Source organism: Molothrus aeneus, chromosome 3, assembly GCF_037042795.1.
Source record: "Molothrus aeneus isolate 106 chromosome 3, BPBGC_Maene_1.0, whole genome shotgun sequence".
In the NCBI taxonomy this organism is placed as follows: Eukaryota; Metazoa; Chordata; class Aves; order Passeriformes; family Icteridae; genus Molothrus; species Molothrus aeneus.
In genome coordinates, this window is record NC_089648.1 from 2,244,839 (window position 1) to 2,262,167 (window position 17,329).

The 17,329-nt window shown below is 46.0% G+C and overlaps 2 protein-coding genes across 2 annotated transcripts; both read left to right on the forward strand.

Annotated features, from left to right (window-relative positions):
• The first annotated feature begins 579 nt into the window (after positions 1-579).
• On the forward strand, positions 580-6,583 carry CCT4 (chaperonin containing TCP1 subunit 4). The gene is made up of 14 exons (XM_066547735.1): positions 580-775; positions 1,221-1,273; positions 1,516-1,605; positions 2,183-2,291; positions 2,811-2,953; positions 3,213-3,334; positions 3,423-3,555; positions 3,900-4,039; positions 4,233-4,329; positions 4,640-4,750; positions 5,014-5,144; positions 5,237-5,471; positions 5,976-6,089; positions 6,370-6,583. The coding sequence occupies exons 1-14, from the start codon at positions 658-660 to the stop codon at positions 6,385-6,387; spliced, it is 1,614 nt and encodes a 537-aa protein (XP_066403832.1). The 5' UTR covers positions 580-657; the 3' UTR covers positions 6,388-6,583.
• A 2,828-nt stretch (positions 6,584-9,411) lies between these two features.
• Positions 9,412-16,969, forward strand: FAM161A (FAM161 centrosomal protein A). Its single transcript, XM_066546022.1, has 5 exons — positions 9,412-9,654; positions 10,097-11,272; positions 13,868-13,967; positions 14,394-14,545; positions 15,090-16,969. Exons 1-5 carry the CDS (start codon positions 9,494-9,496, stop codon positions 15,883-15,885), a joined length of 2,385 nt encoding a protein of 794 aa, XP_066402119.1. The 5' UTR covers positions 9,412-9,493; the 3' UTR covers positions 15,886-16,969.
• Positions 16,970-17,329: the final 360 nt, after the last annotated feature.

A 17,329-nucleotide genomic window follows, 5' to 3' on the forward strand; every position in this document is an offset into this window, starting at 1 on the left:
AACCCACCAAGGACAGGTGGGATGGCACACAGCAGGTCCTGAGCTAAGGAGGGAAAAGCTGCAAGGTGGCACATCGAGATTTATAAAAAGGAAAGGCTGGGGCTGCCTGGCGCTGGGTGAAACCATCCCTCCCTCAGTTCCCGGCTCCCTGAGGGATGAGAGCGGGATCCCTTGGGCTGTGAGCCCCATCCCTCCCTCAGCTCCGGCTCCCTCAGGGCTGAGGGCGGTACTCCCGGGGCTGTGAGCCCCATCCTGCTCCATTCCTCCCTCAGTTCCCGGCTCCCTCAGGGATGAGAGCGGCACTCCCTGGGCTGTGAGCCCACCCCACTCCATCCCTCCCTCAGCTCCGGCTCCCTCAGGGCTGAGGGCGGGACCATCCCCGGCCGCGCCCTGGCGCCCCCCTGCGGTCACGAGCGCAGCGCGAGACGAGCCCGGCCCAGCCAGGCGGGAAAACCTCCCCTAAGCCCCGAGAGAGCGCGCGGCTCCTCTCATAGGCGTCCGCGCCGTTCGCCGGCAGGCGGGTGGAAGGGGGCGTTTCGCTCGGCCGCGGCGCAGCGCGCAGGCGCGCGGCGGGCAGCCCGGCGTGACGCGCGGCGGAAGGCCCCGTTCTGGAAGCATCCCGGCCTGTTCCCGTCCCGCTCCGCTCCCGGCCCGGCCATGCCCGAGAGCGCGCCCGGCAGAGCCCCCGCCGGGGCCGGCGGCAGGGCCAAGGGCGCCTACCAGGACCGCGACAAGCCCGCCCAGATCCGCTTCAGCAACATCGCCGCCGGCAAAGGTGCGGCGGCCGCGGGGGGAGCCGCCCCGGGGCCGGGCCCGGGCCCCGCGTGGGCCGCAATTGGGGCGGGGGGCGATGGATCCCCGGGGCTGGCACCGGCCGGACCGTGCCCCGGGCTGCGAGCGGGAATTGCCTGGGTGCGGTGTCTGGGAGGTGCCCGGGATGCGGCCCTGGGCACTGACACGAGCCCCCGGCGCGCTGCGTTCTGCTCCTTTGTGCCTAAAATGGCTGCAGACAAGGGGTCCGATAATAATGGTTTAAAAACAAAGAACTGTGGAAATCAGGCCTGACACTGCAGCGTTTTACATCGTTCCGCTCGTTGGGATCCTTTACTCTGCCTGGGGGCTTTAAAGGGGCAGGAATTTTCTCTTTAGAAAAGACGTTTGAATGATGGAGTGTTTGCAGTTCTTTAGATCAGCTTGGAAACGTTTTCTTCTCTTCCCAGCTGTTGCCGATGCAATTAGAACGAGCCTTGGACCAAAGGGAATGGATAAAATGGTAAACTTTATGTTTTAAATTCTAAGAACATTAAGCTTACTAGAGATACTGTAATTCAACGTGTCTTTTAGAGGATGCCTCCTTTTGCCTCAATTCTTTCCCATGTTCCAAGTATTTAAGGGAAAGTGGGAACTGAAAGTGGGACATCTTGGTTTTGAAAACGATGTTAAAAAATATTTTGAGCCTCAAATGAGAGATTTGCAGCTGCTGATCAGAACTGTGTTCCTGCCCTTTATTCCCAGATTCAGGATGCTAAGGGAGATGTGACAATCACCAACGATGGTGCCACCATCCTGAAACAAATGCAGGTTCTGCACCCTGCAGCCAAAATGGTGAGTGCTTTCTTTTGCATTTTGTGTGGATTTGAGGAGCATTACCCAGGATAGCGACAGAGCAGGAGATTTTGTGCCTTGTGCTCCAGGAACATTTATTTTGTGGCATGTGCTTAAGAGTTGCAAACCATTATTTATTACCCATGTGCCTTATGCACAATCCCTCTGGATGTGTTTTAAAACATAAGAAAAATGAAATTTTGAGAAAGAGTTTTAAGAAAATGTAGCCCAAACCTGCATGCATCATTTGAGAAGGAAAATTTCCTGTTGCAAACCAGAAGGGAATGAGTGAAAGTATGACCAGGTGGTCTGAGGATACAGTAGCTGGTCCTTTGAGATGTTCAATGTTCATGGATTTGGTTGTGGTTGGAGATGGAAATGAGCTTCCTGTGACCCTCCTCCAGGGAAGGAAAAGGCAAACCTTTTAAATAGGTGTGATCAGTTTTAAATTTGGGGAAAAAAGCTCTGCTTCTGGAAGTGACTCACTGTCCCCTAGCTGTATTTTGGCCAGAAAAGTGTCTGGGTATGGGTAAACAGCTCTCTCATATTTATTTTTTTACCATAATTCCTCCCTTAGTTAGTAGAGCTGTCAAAAGCACAAGACATTGAAGCTGGTGATGGCACCACCTCTGTTGTGGTCATTGCTGGAGCTCTCTTGGATGCCTGTTCCAGACTCCTTCAGAAAGGTAAATAAATTCATGTAGCATGCAGAGAGTGTAGGTACTGCAGTCACTTTGTCCTCTTGCACGTGTGGGATGGAGCTGAAAGTAGCTGTAATCAGTTGGAAGGATAAAGGGTGGATCCCACGCTCCAGGGAAATTGGGGAGTTTCATACAGGACTGGAAAAGCAGTTTTTGGAAATCTGAAGTTTAATCAGTGTCAGCCTCCTCACAGGCATCAGTTGAACAGCAGCAGCTTTAGGGATGCCAAGAGAACTTGGAGAAAGCGCTCCTGGGATGTCAGGGATTGCAGGGGACTTATCTGTGAGGACAAATCACTTGGCAAATCACTTCCCTCAGGTTTAATGGCAGGAAATAATAAGGGAGGTCATACACTGGTGAAGAACATTCTGCTGAAATGCCTTCAATTTATTCTGACCTGGGCACCTTGAGTTTTAGAATGGAAAGAGATGGGGAAGAAAAGCCAAAAAGACATGTGTTTGAAAGGGTGGAGTGTGTAACAGGCATGTTTTATGCTCTGCACAGGAATTCACCCCACCATCATTTCGGAGTCATTCCAGAAGGCTCTGGACAAAGGGATTGAGGTGCTGACCAACATGGCCCAGCCTGTGGAGCTCAGTGACAGGGAGACCCTGCTGAACAGTGCAACCACCTCCCTCAACTCCAAGGTACAGCTGCACTCACTGGCAGCTCCAGCCCAGCCAGGCCCTGCAGTTCCATTTTCTGCACATCCCTGGGGTGGGTTTCCCCTGGAGTTGCTGCTCTGTCCTTGCCATGGAGCAGCCATGAAGAAGATGCCTTGTTAAGACATCTTTGCTGCAAAATTCTGGCATCAAATACTGAAAGACAATGACAATATTGTTGTGAAACTGCTGTTCATCAGTGTGAAGCCTCTCACCATGCTTTCTGTACTGTTGAATCCCTTAGGTCGTGTGTCAGTATTCCAGTTTACTTTCTCCAATGAGTGTGGATGCAGTGATGAAGGTGATTGACCCATCTACAGCCAATAGTGTGGACCTCAGAGATATTAAAATTGTTAAGAAGCTGGGGTAAGAAACAATTTGTAATTAGACAGATTTTGTCTCTGTGACCTCAGTTTCCCAGAGTGCTCCAGTGATGGGTTGTGTTTGTTTCCAGGGGCACCATTGATGATTGTGAACTGGTTGAGGGACTCGTCCTGACTCAGAAGGTGGCAAACACCGGCGTAACCAGAGTGGAAAAAGCCAAAATTGGCCTCATTCAGTTCTGCCTGTCTGCTCCAAAGACAGATGTAAGTCAGACTGTGGCTAGAGCAAGTCCTCATCCTCTAGGACTTGGGACAAGCAAACAGAATAACAAATGTTTTCTTAAGATACTGTGGTGTCAACTCTGGGCCATGGCTACAGTGAAGAGCTGCTGGGTCCTAAAAAAAATTACAGTTGGTATTAAAAAGTTGTTTAAATTATAAATTGAGTTTGAATTACGTTAAAAATGGCTTAAACTTAAATTCAGTGTTACCTGAACTGTCTCTAATAGCATTTTGCTGTTATGCTTATTTGTTTAGAATTACAGCATCTTCCAGTAAAGAATGTGGCACATTTTGACACTTGCTTTTCTCTTTTTTATTTGAGACAGATGGACAACCAGATTGTTGTTTCTGATTATGCTCAAATGGACAGAGTGCTGCGTGAGGAGAGAGCCTACATCCTGAACCTGGTGAAGCAGATCAAGAAGGCTGGCTGCAATGTGCTGCTCATTCAGAAGTCCATCCTGAGGTATGTTAATACCCAGGCACCGTTGGAATTGTGTGGAAAACTGAAGCCAAACACAGTCACACTTGGCAGAGTAACAGTGGCTTTGCCTTTAGAAAGCACCAGCACTGTCTGTATTTTGAGTTTGATGGCATCCTTACTTTGTACTCTGAAGAATTTGAGCACTGGGACTTGATTCCTTCCCTCTTGTTTTCAGGGATGCTCTCAGTGACCTGGCCCTCCATTTTCTGAACAAAGTCAAGATCATGGTGGTTAAAGACATTGAAAGAGAGGACATTGAGTTTATATGTAAGGTAAGGTGGCTCATATAAATGAGCAGCAGTGTTTTAAAATCTACCCCAAAACCAACTGCCCAGGCGGGGCCAGTTTATTGTGACACGTTCACAAGTTTCATGTTTTGACTATAATGCCAGAGCAGACACTGCCCTAAAAAACATTCCTGCTCTGCTGAGCAGTCACCCTTCTGTAGAAGGATTCAGGAGAGATGTAAAAGCTACAGTCCCTTCTGCATTTTACTGTCACGTGCAGAAGAACAACATGCAGTGTACTTGCTGACTCTGCAGTCAGCCTCTGGATTAATTTTTTTTCCCATTATTTTTTCAGACAATTGGAACTAAGCCTGTGGCTCACATTGACCAATTCACCCCTGACATGCTGGGCTCTGCTGAGCTGGCAGAGGAGGTCAACTTGAACGGTTCTGGGAAACTAATAAAGGTGAGTGAGGGACAAAATGTTAATCCTACTTAACATCTGTCTGCTATTTTAATAACTGGTGGCTTTGATGTATTTTACTGTAGAATTTATTACATTTAAGTACCTATTTCTAAGCTCTGAGTAGCCACCAGCTTCGGCGGTGCAGTGGTTTTGCTTGGCCAGACATCAGTGCTGTTACAGAATTTGAAAGTGCCAATGGCAGTGTCTTTTTGTCCCAAGCTTTTATTTCCTCCCCAGTGTCAGTATCTGGTTTTATGTTTCAGATCACAGGCTGCACAAACCCTGGGAAAACTGTGAGCATCGTGGTCCGCGGATCCAACAAACTGGTGCTGGAGGAAGCCGAGCGCTCCATTCACGATGCCCTGTGTGTCATAAGGTGCTTAGTGAAGAAAAGGTAATGTCTCACTTGGGTCATGAGTAACTCCTAGAGCCTGGTTGTGTGTGCACTGGTGTGAGGTGAGGTTAATGGCATCCCTGTGCCCCCAGGGCTCTGATTGCTGGCGGTGGAGCCCCGGAGATCGAGCTGGCGCTGCGGCTGAACGAGTACGCGCGGACGCTCAAGGGGATGGACTCCTACTGCGTCCGTGCCTATGGGGATGCACTCGAGGTCATTCCCTCCACCCTGGCTGAGAACGCGGGGCTCAACCCCATCTCCACGGTAACAGAGCTCCGAAACAGACATGCCCAAGGAGAGAAAACTGCTGGCATTAACGTCAGGAAGGTAATGAGGGGTTGGAATAGCTGGGTGTTACAGGGGGAATGCTTAACCTCCTAAGGGTTGGACTAGGGACAGGGCAAGGTGGTAGCCTCCCTTAAATTAGAGGGAAATGACAGCTTGTTCTCTCAGGAGCTCATCCTGAGCATTGATAATAGCAGATATTAAATGCTTTATGCACACGACAGGAAACATCTCACATCTCCACAAAAACGTTTCAGCTACAAACAAAACATCCATCAGTAGGATCTGCAGTGGAAGGTGGTCATAAGTTGGGAGTAGCACCACAGCTTTTTCTCAACTGGCACTGTTGACCTTTTTTGTTACCTAGTTTTGACTGGATATGTCAAGTGCTTGGGAAGAGAAGATGTGTGTTGTAATGCCCCTGTTGCAGGTGAAAGCCCTGTGATAGTCCAGGAGTTGATTGCCCTCAGGATTCTGCTAAAAGAAAAATTGCTGAATGTGCCTGTAGTGTGTCTTGCACAAAGTGAAGGCTCCTTGTTCCCCTAGGGTGGCATTTCCAACATCCTGGAGGAGCTGGTGGTGCAGCCTCTGCTGGTGTCCTTGAGTGCACTGACCCTCGCCACAGAGACCGTGCGCAGCATCCTCAAGATTGATGATGTGGTGAGTGATGTTGGCATCCTGCTCTGGGTTATCCTTCCTTCACAAGCACCAGCACGTTGTCATTCATTTGCTGTGCTTCAACATGCAGTTACTGTGCAGAGTATTCTCAGTTTGTGTGCTACTTAAGACCATTCAGCCTTTTAATAACTGCAGCTAATGAATTATAAATACTGCACCATAAAGCAAGGAATTAGTCACCAAAAGGCCAGGATCTTTGTCAAAGGAGGAATTGTGATACATCCTGTGCCTTCTTCTGTCTGACTGTGTGTCCTCCCTGCAGGTGAACACTCGAGGATAAGCTGAGCCCAGGTGGGGACCAAGGCCCTGAGCTCCTGCCCTGTAGCTGGAATATGGACTCGTCACCAAAAGCGCCTGTGTGAATTGTCTTAAACTCCACTGAGACTGATGTACTTCGATCAGGTTTAACTTAAGTAACAGTTGGTTTTCAGAAAGAAAATGCTGTTTTGTCAATAAACACGCAGTAGTCTACCTGACTCTTGGCTGGATAATTTTGTTGGGGTTTGTTACATTTGGTTACATTTGCTTTAGGGCTGAAACATTGAAGGTGACCAATCGCCTCGTGTGATATATTCTAAAAACACCCTTGAAGCGCACTCCAGTAACACTTGGCTGGCTTAGAGCTGCCTCTCCCAAAGCCTTCCCTGAGGGAGTGGTGGTGCTGCCCTCAGCGGTGCCTCTAGGAGGATCTTTGCAGTGGGAGCCCCTCCCGTTCCTTGCTCTCCCGAGCTCTGCAGCGATTCCTGCTGCCATTACATGATCCAGGGCCCTGCAGAGGGTGTTCTTCACAGGCCTTCCTCCCTCTGCTCCCAGAATAATTGCCTTTCCCAAAGCTGCTGAGAAGTCAAAAGTACACTGCTCTGTAATAATGCAAATTAGCTTCCCAACTTTTAATTCTTAGCCTGACATTTTAAATTAACCCTTTCATCTCCATTATTGCTATATTGAAACAACCTGATTCCTCTTAATGTTTTAAGCAGAGTGTTTCTTCCATTTCTTCTCACATTTCCATTCATGATTGGTTTGAGCTGGAGCTTTTGAGTAAATTTCCACCATGGTGTTGTCCTGCTGTTGTGACTTGCCAAGTAGAACAAACAGAATAACTCAACTGCTAATTAATAAATGAGACAATCGATTTAGGCATTAATGCTCTGCATTAATTATTCATTGCCTGTTAAAAATTGCAAATAGTGCCTTACCCCACAGGGTCACATCCAACAATGATCTTAGTTCAGGTACTATGATTAAAGCTGTCCTCCCTCATTACGAATCTTGACAAGAATTCCAGCAACAATTGTGCGTGATTTCATCACAAAAAGTATTTGTAATTTCACTACATTAAACAGGTCCATCCACAAATCATTCTTCTTTGTAGAGGAAGAATGTTCCTGCTTGTCCTGATAGAATATTCCTAGGGCAGAATGTTCCTGGTTTAGGATAGAGTATTCCTGCTTCTCCTGGTTTAGGATAGAATATCCCTAGGAGAGAATGCTCCTGCTTATCCTGGTTTAGGATAGAGTATTCCCAGGAGAGAATGTTCCTGGTTTAGGATGGAACATTCCTAGGACAGAATGTTCCTGTTTATCCTGGTTTAGGATAGAATATTCCTAGAATAGAATGCTCCTGCTTCTCCTGGTTTAGGGTAGAATATGCTAGGACAGAATATTCCTGTTTATCCTGGTTTAGGAGAGAATATTCCTAGGATAGAATTCTCCTGCTTCTCCTGGTTTAGGGTAGAATATTCCTAGGACAGAATGCTTCTGCTTCTCCTGGTTTAGCCTTACCCTGATATTGCTTACCTGAAGCACAAACACCAAGACGTAAAAAGCCTCTTTAATAACTCGAGGGCGCAAAACCCGCGGGCTCTGCAGCGAGAATTGGGTGTTCCCACTGAAATCCTGCGAGAAGTCGCCTAAAGCTCCGCCACACGGGCAGCGGCGGCGAGCGGAGCCCAGCCCAGCGCAGCGCAGCGCAGCGGCGCTCGGTGCGGGCGTTAACGCGCCCCGCCCGGGCCCGGGGCCGCCCCCGCGGGGCGGAGCGCACGGAGCCGCTGCCGGCATGGAGGACGCGCACCGGGCCGCCCGCCTGGCCGCCTCCTGCCTCCGCACGCCGCTCGACCCGCGCACACGGGCGCCCGCCGCGCTCTACGAGCGGGGACCGCCGCCCGCCGCCGCGCAGGTACCGCGGGTTCCCCCGATCCTGCTCTGCACAGGGGGCTCGGCGCTGCCCCGGCACCGCGCGGGGCTCCCGGCACAGGGGACACACGGGCGCAGACAGACAGACAGACAGACAGACAGACAGACACAGGCGGGGGATACCTGGCAGATGGCCCGGGCACCGCAGCACCGATCCCTTAATGCGCTTGCGGAGCAGATGGAGGCACTGCCTGCCCTGCCCGGGAAGGGCTGGGGCCGCTCCGCGGGGCGAGGAAACAAACGGGGTTGGTACACGCCGGTTCCGGGAGCTGCACGGTGCTGGATGCCAACGCTTCAGGATTTTTGCAGTGAAAACCTGACAAAACATAAGAAAGAAATTTTTTTTCGGTGTTTTTTTGCTTGTTTGGTTGGTTTTTTAAATTATTATTTGTTTGTTTTTGTTGGAATGTCAGAGCTTATTAAAATACCCCTGTGTGGAAAAGTAATATTCTCATTTTATTTATAAAGAAACTGGCCCATGATTTTTTTTTTTTTTTTTTGCTTAGAGCAAAATGAAGCTTTTGTCATGCTGACCAACCTGGCTTTAATAACTTCTCTGACTCGTGCAAGCTTTAAAAATGCTTAAAGAATATTAACTGCACACAGCTGCAAGCTGACAAACAGTATTGGAAATATAAACTGTGCAGAATCCCTGTCATTTCACAATAAGTTATGGAAATGGCATAAATATTTATGCACCACATCTCTAATGACTCATTTTTAGAGTGGTTATGGAACTAGGAGAAGGTTCTGTTTGCTTGTAAATAAAGGCATTTTTTAGAGCTGCATAGTAATCAAGGAAAAATTACACTTTACAAAGTAGTTAATTTTTTTCTTTTGGTAAGCCCTTTTGATCATATTTCCTGTTATAAACATATTGATTACAGGGCAGACTTGAGAATTTTTACAGGCTTTAAATAGGACCCTTAGGATAAAAATTAATATGCAATAAGATTATTCCATGTACTTCTACATTAACATTTGTATACAAGTATCTCTATTTGTGTTACTTTACCATTCCTTAGACTAAATTAGGAGAAAGCAATATTAAGAACCTTGTTCCCTTTGCTTCCAGCAGAAAAAAATTAAAAACATCTCTTCTAGGATGGCTTCAACTTAGATTCAAATACCAAGAGAGAGCAGGCCTCCCCTCCAAAGAGAGACTGTGACAAGTGGATAGACTTTTCCAAAATGTACAATTCAAATCAAGAGTATTACTTGAAGCTGGAAGAGTTGAAGAATGCCCACATGGAGACCATGGCAAAACTGGAAAGTATGTATCAGAACAAGCTGTATTTAAAAGGAGTACAAGCCCTGGATAAGAGAAATGACACCTCTCCAAAGTGCAGTAGGTAAGTTTGGGGGCACTTTTTAGCTGAAGAGTCCCAAATGCTTTGCAGGCAGCTGTAAAACCTTTGCTGGGTGTTTTTCTGGGTTGGAAAGTGTTCCACTCCCCACCTCTCATAACCAGGTAATCAGAGAAAAGTCAGTTTGGGTGACAGAAATGCTCATTACCTTGCTCATGGTCTGTGAGATTTAGAGGTGGGTGTGCAGCAGGGATTGGGCAGCACATTTAGGAAAGCACGGGGCCTTTCCCAAGTGTCAGGAAGTGCTGACTTGGTGATCAGCACTAGAACCAGGATCTGCCTTGAGTGCTGCTCTTTTCCCTTCTCTCCCCCTCAGGCACTCGTTTTTGTTTCTAGTGATGATTCCTTAGAGTGGAATTCACCAGCTTTGCATCAGTGTTGTACTGGCTCAAACCAAGGTTTTTTTTTTCCCCCCTTTATTTTCAAGGCCAACTTGGGACAAGAGTTCCTATCAGCCTCTTAACCTGCACAAATCCTTTTCAGACTCAGACTTGAGTGATCCCTTGGGCTCAAGCGCATCGGACGTGTCTGCTGAAGAATTAGTGTTTGAAGAGAACGCCAGCGAAGCTGGATCATCCTCATTTGCTAAACAGCAGATTGAAAAAATGTGGGATGGGTTCTGCCTGGAAGACTACATGTCCCATGCCAAGCACAGCCTGCCCAGCTCACCAGCCTGCAGGAAAGTGCACAAGAAAGAGAAAGCGTGGTCCCCCAGAGTCACCGTGCCCAAGCCCTTCCAGATGACCATCAGAGAAGCTCAGAAGAAAGAGCAGAACGTCAAATCCAAGTCACAGATTGAGCTGGAAAATCACCTGCTGAAGAAGCAGCTGGAGGAGGAAGCAGAGTGTCAGAAGAAGTTCCGAGCCAATCCCGTGCCCGCCGCCGTCTTCCTGCCGCTGTACCAGGACATCGTGCAGCGCAACGAGGAGCGCAGGAGGTCGGTGAGGGAGAGGAGCAGGCTCCAGCTCCTGGCTACACAAAAGCCCTTCAAGTTCATTGAGCGAGAGAGGCAAAGGCACGAAGCCAGGAAAATGCAGTTAAAAGACCTTTCCCCACCTGAAAATAAAATCAAAGCGTTCAGAGCGAAACCGGTCCCCAAATGTGTTTATAGTGCAGATTTCCGTGACAAGGTAAAGGAGGAGGAGCTCTGCAGGGAAATCAGGATCAGGATGAGAGCTGAGGAGCTGCTACGAAATTCATCTGTACCCAACAGCAGACTAGCCTTAAAAGAGACCAACAAAAAGAAGAAACACAGGAGCACTGAACCAAAGCAAATGGAACACAAGCTCAAGATCAAATCGAGCATCCCCGATTTTGAACTCCTACATGAGAAATTCCAGAAACGCCTCCTGCGACAAAAAAAAGTGAAACCCCTCACAGTCTGTGAGCCTTTTGACCTTTGTACTTCATACATTCCCTCAAAAAAGGACAAGATCTTGAAGGACATGCAAGAGGATGAGGAGAAATTGAAGGAAACACGGTGGCCATTTGCGTCTCCGAGACGGAAGCCTCAGTCAGGGGCAAAGCCACAGCTCCTGGGAGAGGGAAAATCCAAACCTCCCAAAACCACAGAATCCACCCAACGACGGCTGCAAGCCCTGAGGTGACTGCTTGGAGATGCTCTACTTCATATAAGTTTGAAAAGTAGACCTTTTTTTATTAGTAGTATATATTTGATATTTTATTTGGTGTTATTTTCGGTATTTCTACATATGTAGTTAATTGTTCCGTACAGTGAATATAGGATTTAATTTGTTAACATAAGAGCTTATAAATCTTAAAATATTTAAATATAGGACTTAATTAGTATTTATTATTGTTAAAGGAACACTAGTCATTTTTGTCAGCATGTCCATAAGAAGACAAATGCCACTGGTTTCCCAGGACATCCTGAATCCCTTGAAATGGCACATACATTGTGTCCTCTCATAGCAACCCTGTTTTCACCCTGTTGTTCTCTTTGGAATCACCTTTGCCAAAGCTTCCTTTGAAGCCTTGCTCTAGGTTTAAACTGAATTCAGCCTTAGTTTATTTTCCCCACCAGGAATTCCCTTGAGGAAAAGAGAAAGCTGGAAGAACAACAAAAAAGGAACAGAAACAAGCAGAAACAAAGAACGAAAAAATTCCAGAAAATTGTGATGGCTCGGGCTGAGGCCAATGACCCCCATCAGAGCCTAGCTCAGATGTCAAAACCCAGATTAAAAACATTCAGGTATTTTGTTGCATTCACCTGAATCCCAAACACCTCATTCAACAGTGAAAAAGAGAGGTTTGGGATTGCACTGTATGTTAAACATACAATGTGTAAAAAAAATAGCATGGTCTAAGTTTAGATACTTACATGGCGTAAATTAAACATGGTGCAAGCAGCTGATTAAAAAGTGGCCAAATTTAGCATTTCAACTGGGAAATTGATGCCAACCTATACTGAATTCAGAGTATAGAAATATAGAGCATATAGAAATATATATGTAATATATATAAGTACATTAGATTATTATAGACTCAGTAACAGGAGAGTCCTGTGTTTTCTCCATTGATGTATCAGCTAAAGAGGAAAAGGTTGTAAAAATCAGAAGGAAAGGGGACAGTGTGGATACAGAATATCCTTGCAGAGCTGGTGTTGGTACAACTTGGGTGCAGCAGCGAACGTTTCACAATTCACTTCTTTGTCCCAGCAGGTCCCCACTGAAGAGAGAAATAAAAGCGGGAATATTTTAACTTCCCAGTGTAACAGCAGTGAGTGAGGAAGCTGCTGGTGCTCAGGAGGAATGGGATCCCAGGTTCCCTGGAGTAGAGATGCAGTGCACAGACTCTTTGTGCATGACACAGAGAAGAACACGTGGGCCTTCCTGGAGTGCTGTAAGCTGCCACTCCAGATGGCTCCAGCTCTGACACAGCTCTAACCCCATGACTGCTGCTTGGCCTCGTGTTTGGGGCTAATTTAACCCTTTCTGCTTTTCTAATCCTAAGAAAAATAAATCCTGTCTGAACAAGTCTTTAGTGAGGTTTGTGATCTGGCCTGGCACGGTGGTACTGCTGCAGTATTGTCAATTTAAGGTGCCGTTATGTGGGGATGCTGAGAGGCACTGACTGCTCTGCCCCTGTTGCTTCATGCCTGGGCAGGATTCTGGGGCAGCAAGCACAAATCCCAATTTCCAGTAAGCTGGCACACTGTTAATAACAGGAGCTTTATAATCTGAGTGTCCTCATGATCTGCTGACTCTGGGACAGGGAGTTAAGAGGCACAGTGGGTGATTGTAGATGTGGTTTGGGTTTGTTCAACAGCAAATTTCACACTCCAGTGTTCAGCTTAATCAGATGTCAGGAGAGTAAAATGCTGGGTGTAAAATGCTGCTGTTGCAAAGCAAGATCACTCCCTGGTGCAGGTGTTGAACTTGATAACACTGATTGCAGCCCAGCTGGAATGACACTGTCTGTCAGAGGCAGACAGACAGACATTCAGAGCAAGGAATGGAAGTTCACTTCCCAGCATGGTGAGGAGTTCAGAGATGCTCAGAGGGAGAGGCTGGAGGGAGCAGAGGTGTAAAGGGCCCCCCTTGATCTCATGCTTGCCCTGAAGTGCCTGACCTGCAATGGCAGATGTGCCCGGGTCAGAGGCACTGTCCCATTCTGAGGAAGGGTTACAGCCCATTCCTCCTGGATTATCCAGTGCTCCCTGTGATCCTAGAGATCATTTCAGTTAGGAATCAACAGTTTCATTCTCCTGCTGTATTCACTGGGCCCTTGACAAACCAAGTCAGGTAAAAGGTGTTCCATCATCCAGGACGTGGCCACCTCTCTTGGGTGACCAGCTGCTAAAGTAGCAAGATTCTCACCTTCAGATTTGAAAAGTACTGATCTTTATTTAATGCTCTTAATTTCCTGTGGTGTATTCTGTTTAATTTTGCTTACAACAACGGGAAGATCTGTATGAAATCAGCATGTAAAAAACCCTAAATATCCAAATTTTTTTTTACCAAACAAGAATCCAAACTCATCCTCTGTTTAAGTGCAGCAGTCAGGGCCTGCCTCTGCTTAGTCAAAGTGACTCCTTCAGAGATGAATTGTTCAGTACCTCTAATACATCTTGAAGTATGACAACATTTAATTTGTTATGAGCAATTTAACTGCTGTAGAAAATGACTCCTTGTACTATAAATTAATAATGATTTCTCTTGTGCTCTGCTCCCCTTAGGAACAACGAGAAGCAGAGAAGGCAGGAATATTTGCAAGAATTGCAAGAAATGGAAGAAAGAGTAAAACAAATGCCATTGCTTTTTGAAAGAGTCACTCAGGTTGCCTTGTTTCTCAACTACTAATTAATCTTGACTGTTACTGATTAAGACATTTGTGGTCTGACATTTTTAGCAGATACTTCAAAAGCACTTTTCAGGGCAGTGTTTCTCCAGTTCAATCTCTGTTGCCCCATCTCCATGTAAATATCAGTCATTTTTGAGATGTGCTTGCACAGGGAACTGAGAACTGTGTCTGGTTCAGTTCCAGCATGAGTAACCCTGACCACCACACCAAGCATTGCTGGTACAGAAAAGTAAAATCTGGGATAAAATTTTCAAGTATTGTTTTGCCATTCTTACCTGCAGGGAATAATCATTTCCACTTGTCAGCAGCAATTAATGAATCAGAGGATTGATTTAATAAAAGTATCAAAAGCCAGGCACTTAATGCATTAGATAACATTTGACATTGTGGTTTTTCTACAGAAAAATGCCAGAATAGCTGCAGAAAAGTATTATTCTAACAGACTGAGAGCACTGGGGGTCTGCCCAGAGTTTGTTTCAAAGAAAGGAAGAGCAGCCAAATCTCTGCATTTCTCTCCTGCTGGAGATTTCACCTCCATGGCTGGCAGAGCAAGGTACAGATGACTGAAGGCTTTTTCTTTTTACCCACTATGTATCTAATAATTAGAACATTTTCCATGGGTAGATTTCGGGGTTTTTTAATGATTTTCTGTATTTTCTAGGGAACTATTTGACTATGTGGTATGTTAGCATTAGTATGTATTTTTGATTGGTTTTCCTGAATTAAATATTATTTCATACAACAGAGGAGAGCTGCTTAACCAAACTGGTTATGTTATGTAATGCATTTCAAAGGAAAAAGAAGAAAAACATTCCTTGTTTGTTCCTTTCATCCAAAATCCAAATGGCAGGTTGCTGTAAGTCACTACCTTTAAATTTTAAAATTTTTAAGTGAACCTTATTAAAAATAGTTTTTAGCATCTGTAGGGTGTTATGATTTAAAAGGAAGCAGAAATTTAAAAAAAAAGGAATATATAAGTAATACTATTTAATTACTTTCTAGCATAAAAAGAGACTCTTGTGTGCCCCCTTCTCTTTTCCTTCCCCAGTTCCACACCCTACCAGGCACAAAACCCCACATGCAATTTGTCTTTTCAGAATCACCAAGGTTAAAGCGAAAAAAATTCAATTCTTGGAGGAAGCAGCTGCTGACAGTCCCCAGTCTGAGCAGTCCTGGGAGGAGGAGGAGGAAGAGAAGGGAAAAGGTGTCAAAACCTCCACCCCAGATGAGCAGTGCAGTGACCTGGAGGATGGGGGTGTCCTTGAGCCTGAATCCAGCCAGCACAGTGACCAGGGGGAGGAGGAGGAGGAGGAGGAGGAGGAAGGCAAGGCAGATCCATCGCTTGGTCATTCCCAGGAGCAAGAGGAGGAGGAAGAAGCAAAAGCAGGCCCATCTCTGGACCATTCCCAGGAGGAAGAAGAGGAAGAGGAAGCAAAAGCAGGCCCATCTCTGGGCCATTCCCAGGAGGAAGAGGAGGAGGAAGAAGCAAAAGCAGGCCCATCTCTGGGCCATTCCCAGGAGGAAGAAGAGGAAGAGGAAGCAAAAGCAGGCCCATCTCTGGGCCATTCCCAGGAGGAAGAAGAGGAAGAGGAAGCAAAAGCAGGCCCATCTCTGGACCATTCCCAGGAGGAAGAAGAGGAAGAGGAAGCCAAGGCAGGTCCATCTCTGGGCCATTCCCAGGAGGAAGAGGAAGAGGAAGCCAAGGCAGGCCCATCCCGTGGCCATTCCCAGGAGGAGGAGGAAGAGGAGGATGAGTCCAGACCCAGGTCTGATGAGTCCCATGAAGAGGAAGCTCAGTCTGACCCTGAGGCTGAGGGTGCTTTCCAGTATGAGGATGAAGAGTATGAGAGTGATGATTCTGAGGAGCAGGCCAGTGATGAGGAAGGGCACTGAGGAAGGGCTGGGGCTCAGGAGCCTCTCACACTGCTGGCTGTGCTTTTTGAAGCACAATATTTCTGTATTTACAATATTGCTTCCTCTAGAAACCATCCCCTCCTGTCCATGGTTATCACACCAAGCAGGTTATGCTCTCTTTTCCTTTGAGGAAGACATCATTACATCATTACCTTTTACAGCTGCTCCAGATGAAGAGAATAACAAAAGAATTCAAATTCTTGACGCAAATGTTTAAAGCCACCCCTGCTTTGGAATGAATTCTGGTCTCATGTAGAATCCTCAGTGGCAGCAAGCAAAACATTTGCCTGAGTTTGGCAGATGACAGGCACTCTAAAGATCAAGATATATTATTAAAAATTGTATCAGACACCAGAGAAAAACTTGGTGCTTTGCTACACGTCCAAAATTCTGTGAATTTGTACCTTAGTTTAAGAGCCCTGCCAGTGCAGGAATTCTGTTTGTTTTCCAGTAAGAAAGCTCAAGTTGCTCTTTTTCACCAAGAAAATAATTGACTTTTGTATTACTCTTCTTTGTTGCACTCTTCAGTGACATTGGTGCACCTCTGTTCCCAAAGTGAGCTGCAGCCTCATTGTTTAATAATAAATTGCACAATAATTTAATAATAAATCACAGGGTGCTGTGTAACTGCTGAGGCTCCAGTCCAGCTCTTCCCAGGGGCTGGCAAAGGCAGGGCAGGTTTTGGAGCAGGAATTGCCATTTTATCCCTGGAAAAGGGGATTTTTTTACCTCAGGGAGCTCCAGTTGTATGAAGCTGTGCAAGGAAGTGCTTTAATAGCTCTTCTTACTCACTGGCTACTCAGGACTTCAGCTACTCCACAAAAAACTCTCCAGAAATGTTGGGGATTTGTTTTTTTCTTATATCAGTAGCACCTTCCCCTACTATTATTGACCTTCTTGCTAAAAAATCTGTCAGTATTTTGTCCTCCTTATTTTGTTACACACTTTCTCTGTGTTTGGGAGTTTTTTAAGCATTCTTTTATTTATTTTTCAAGTGTGAACATAACTAATGTGAATTTGAAACTTTTTTATCACTTGAATAAAGTATCTGTGCAATTATTAATCCTTGCTTCACAAGGAAGTTTGCTGTGGTTGTCAGTATTCTGTAACTGTGAGTTGTGCAATTACCAATCACAAATGATGGGACTTGTCCCTTTAGGAAATCAAATCCTTTTCTGAAAGAAGGCAGAAGAGCTCTAAATTATGTTATTTTTCTCAGGTTATTTGAAGTGATTTCAAAGGAAAAAAGTCAAATCTGTTTCTAAGATTTGACAGCACTCAGCTAAGTGTTCTAAAAGAACAAATATGCAATTATTGAAGTACTTACTAGGGATTAAAAATACCACTAAAATTCCTGTGAATGTACAGAAAGTAGCAAAGCCAACAATTTTTTAAGGTTTTAGAAGGGGTTGGGAACCTGTGT

Coding starts and splice junctions, on each gene's coding strand:
- CCT4 (XM_066547735.1), top strand. CDS start 658: ATGCCCGAGAGCGCGCCCGGCAGAGCCCCCGCCGGGGCCGGCGGCAGG. Junction 4,330..4,639: donor ACATTGAGTTTATATGTAAG/GTAAGGTGGCTC, acceptor TTATTTTTTCAG/ACAATTGGAACTAAGCCTGT. Junction 5,472..5,975: donor CTGGCATTAACGTCAGGAAG/GTAATGAGGGGT, acceptor TTGTTCCCCTAG/GGTGGCATTTCCAACATCCT.
- FAM161A (XM_066546022.1), top strand. CDS start 9,494: ATGTACAATTCAAATCAAGAGTATTACTTGAAGCTGGAAGAGTTGAAG. Junction 9,655..10,096: donor ACCTCTCCAAAGTGCAGTAG/GTAAGTTTGGGG, acceptor TTTATTTTCAAG/GCCAACTTGGGACAAGAGTT. Junction 14,546..15,089: donor TCCATGGCTGGCAGAGCAAG/GTACAGATGACT, acceptor TTGTCTTTTCAG/AATCACCAAGGTTAAAGCGA.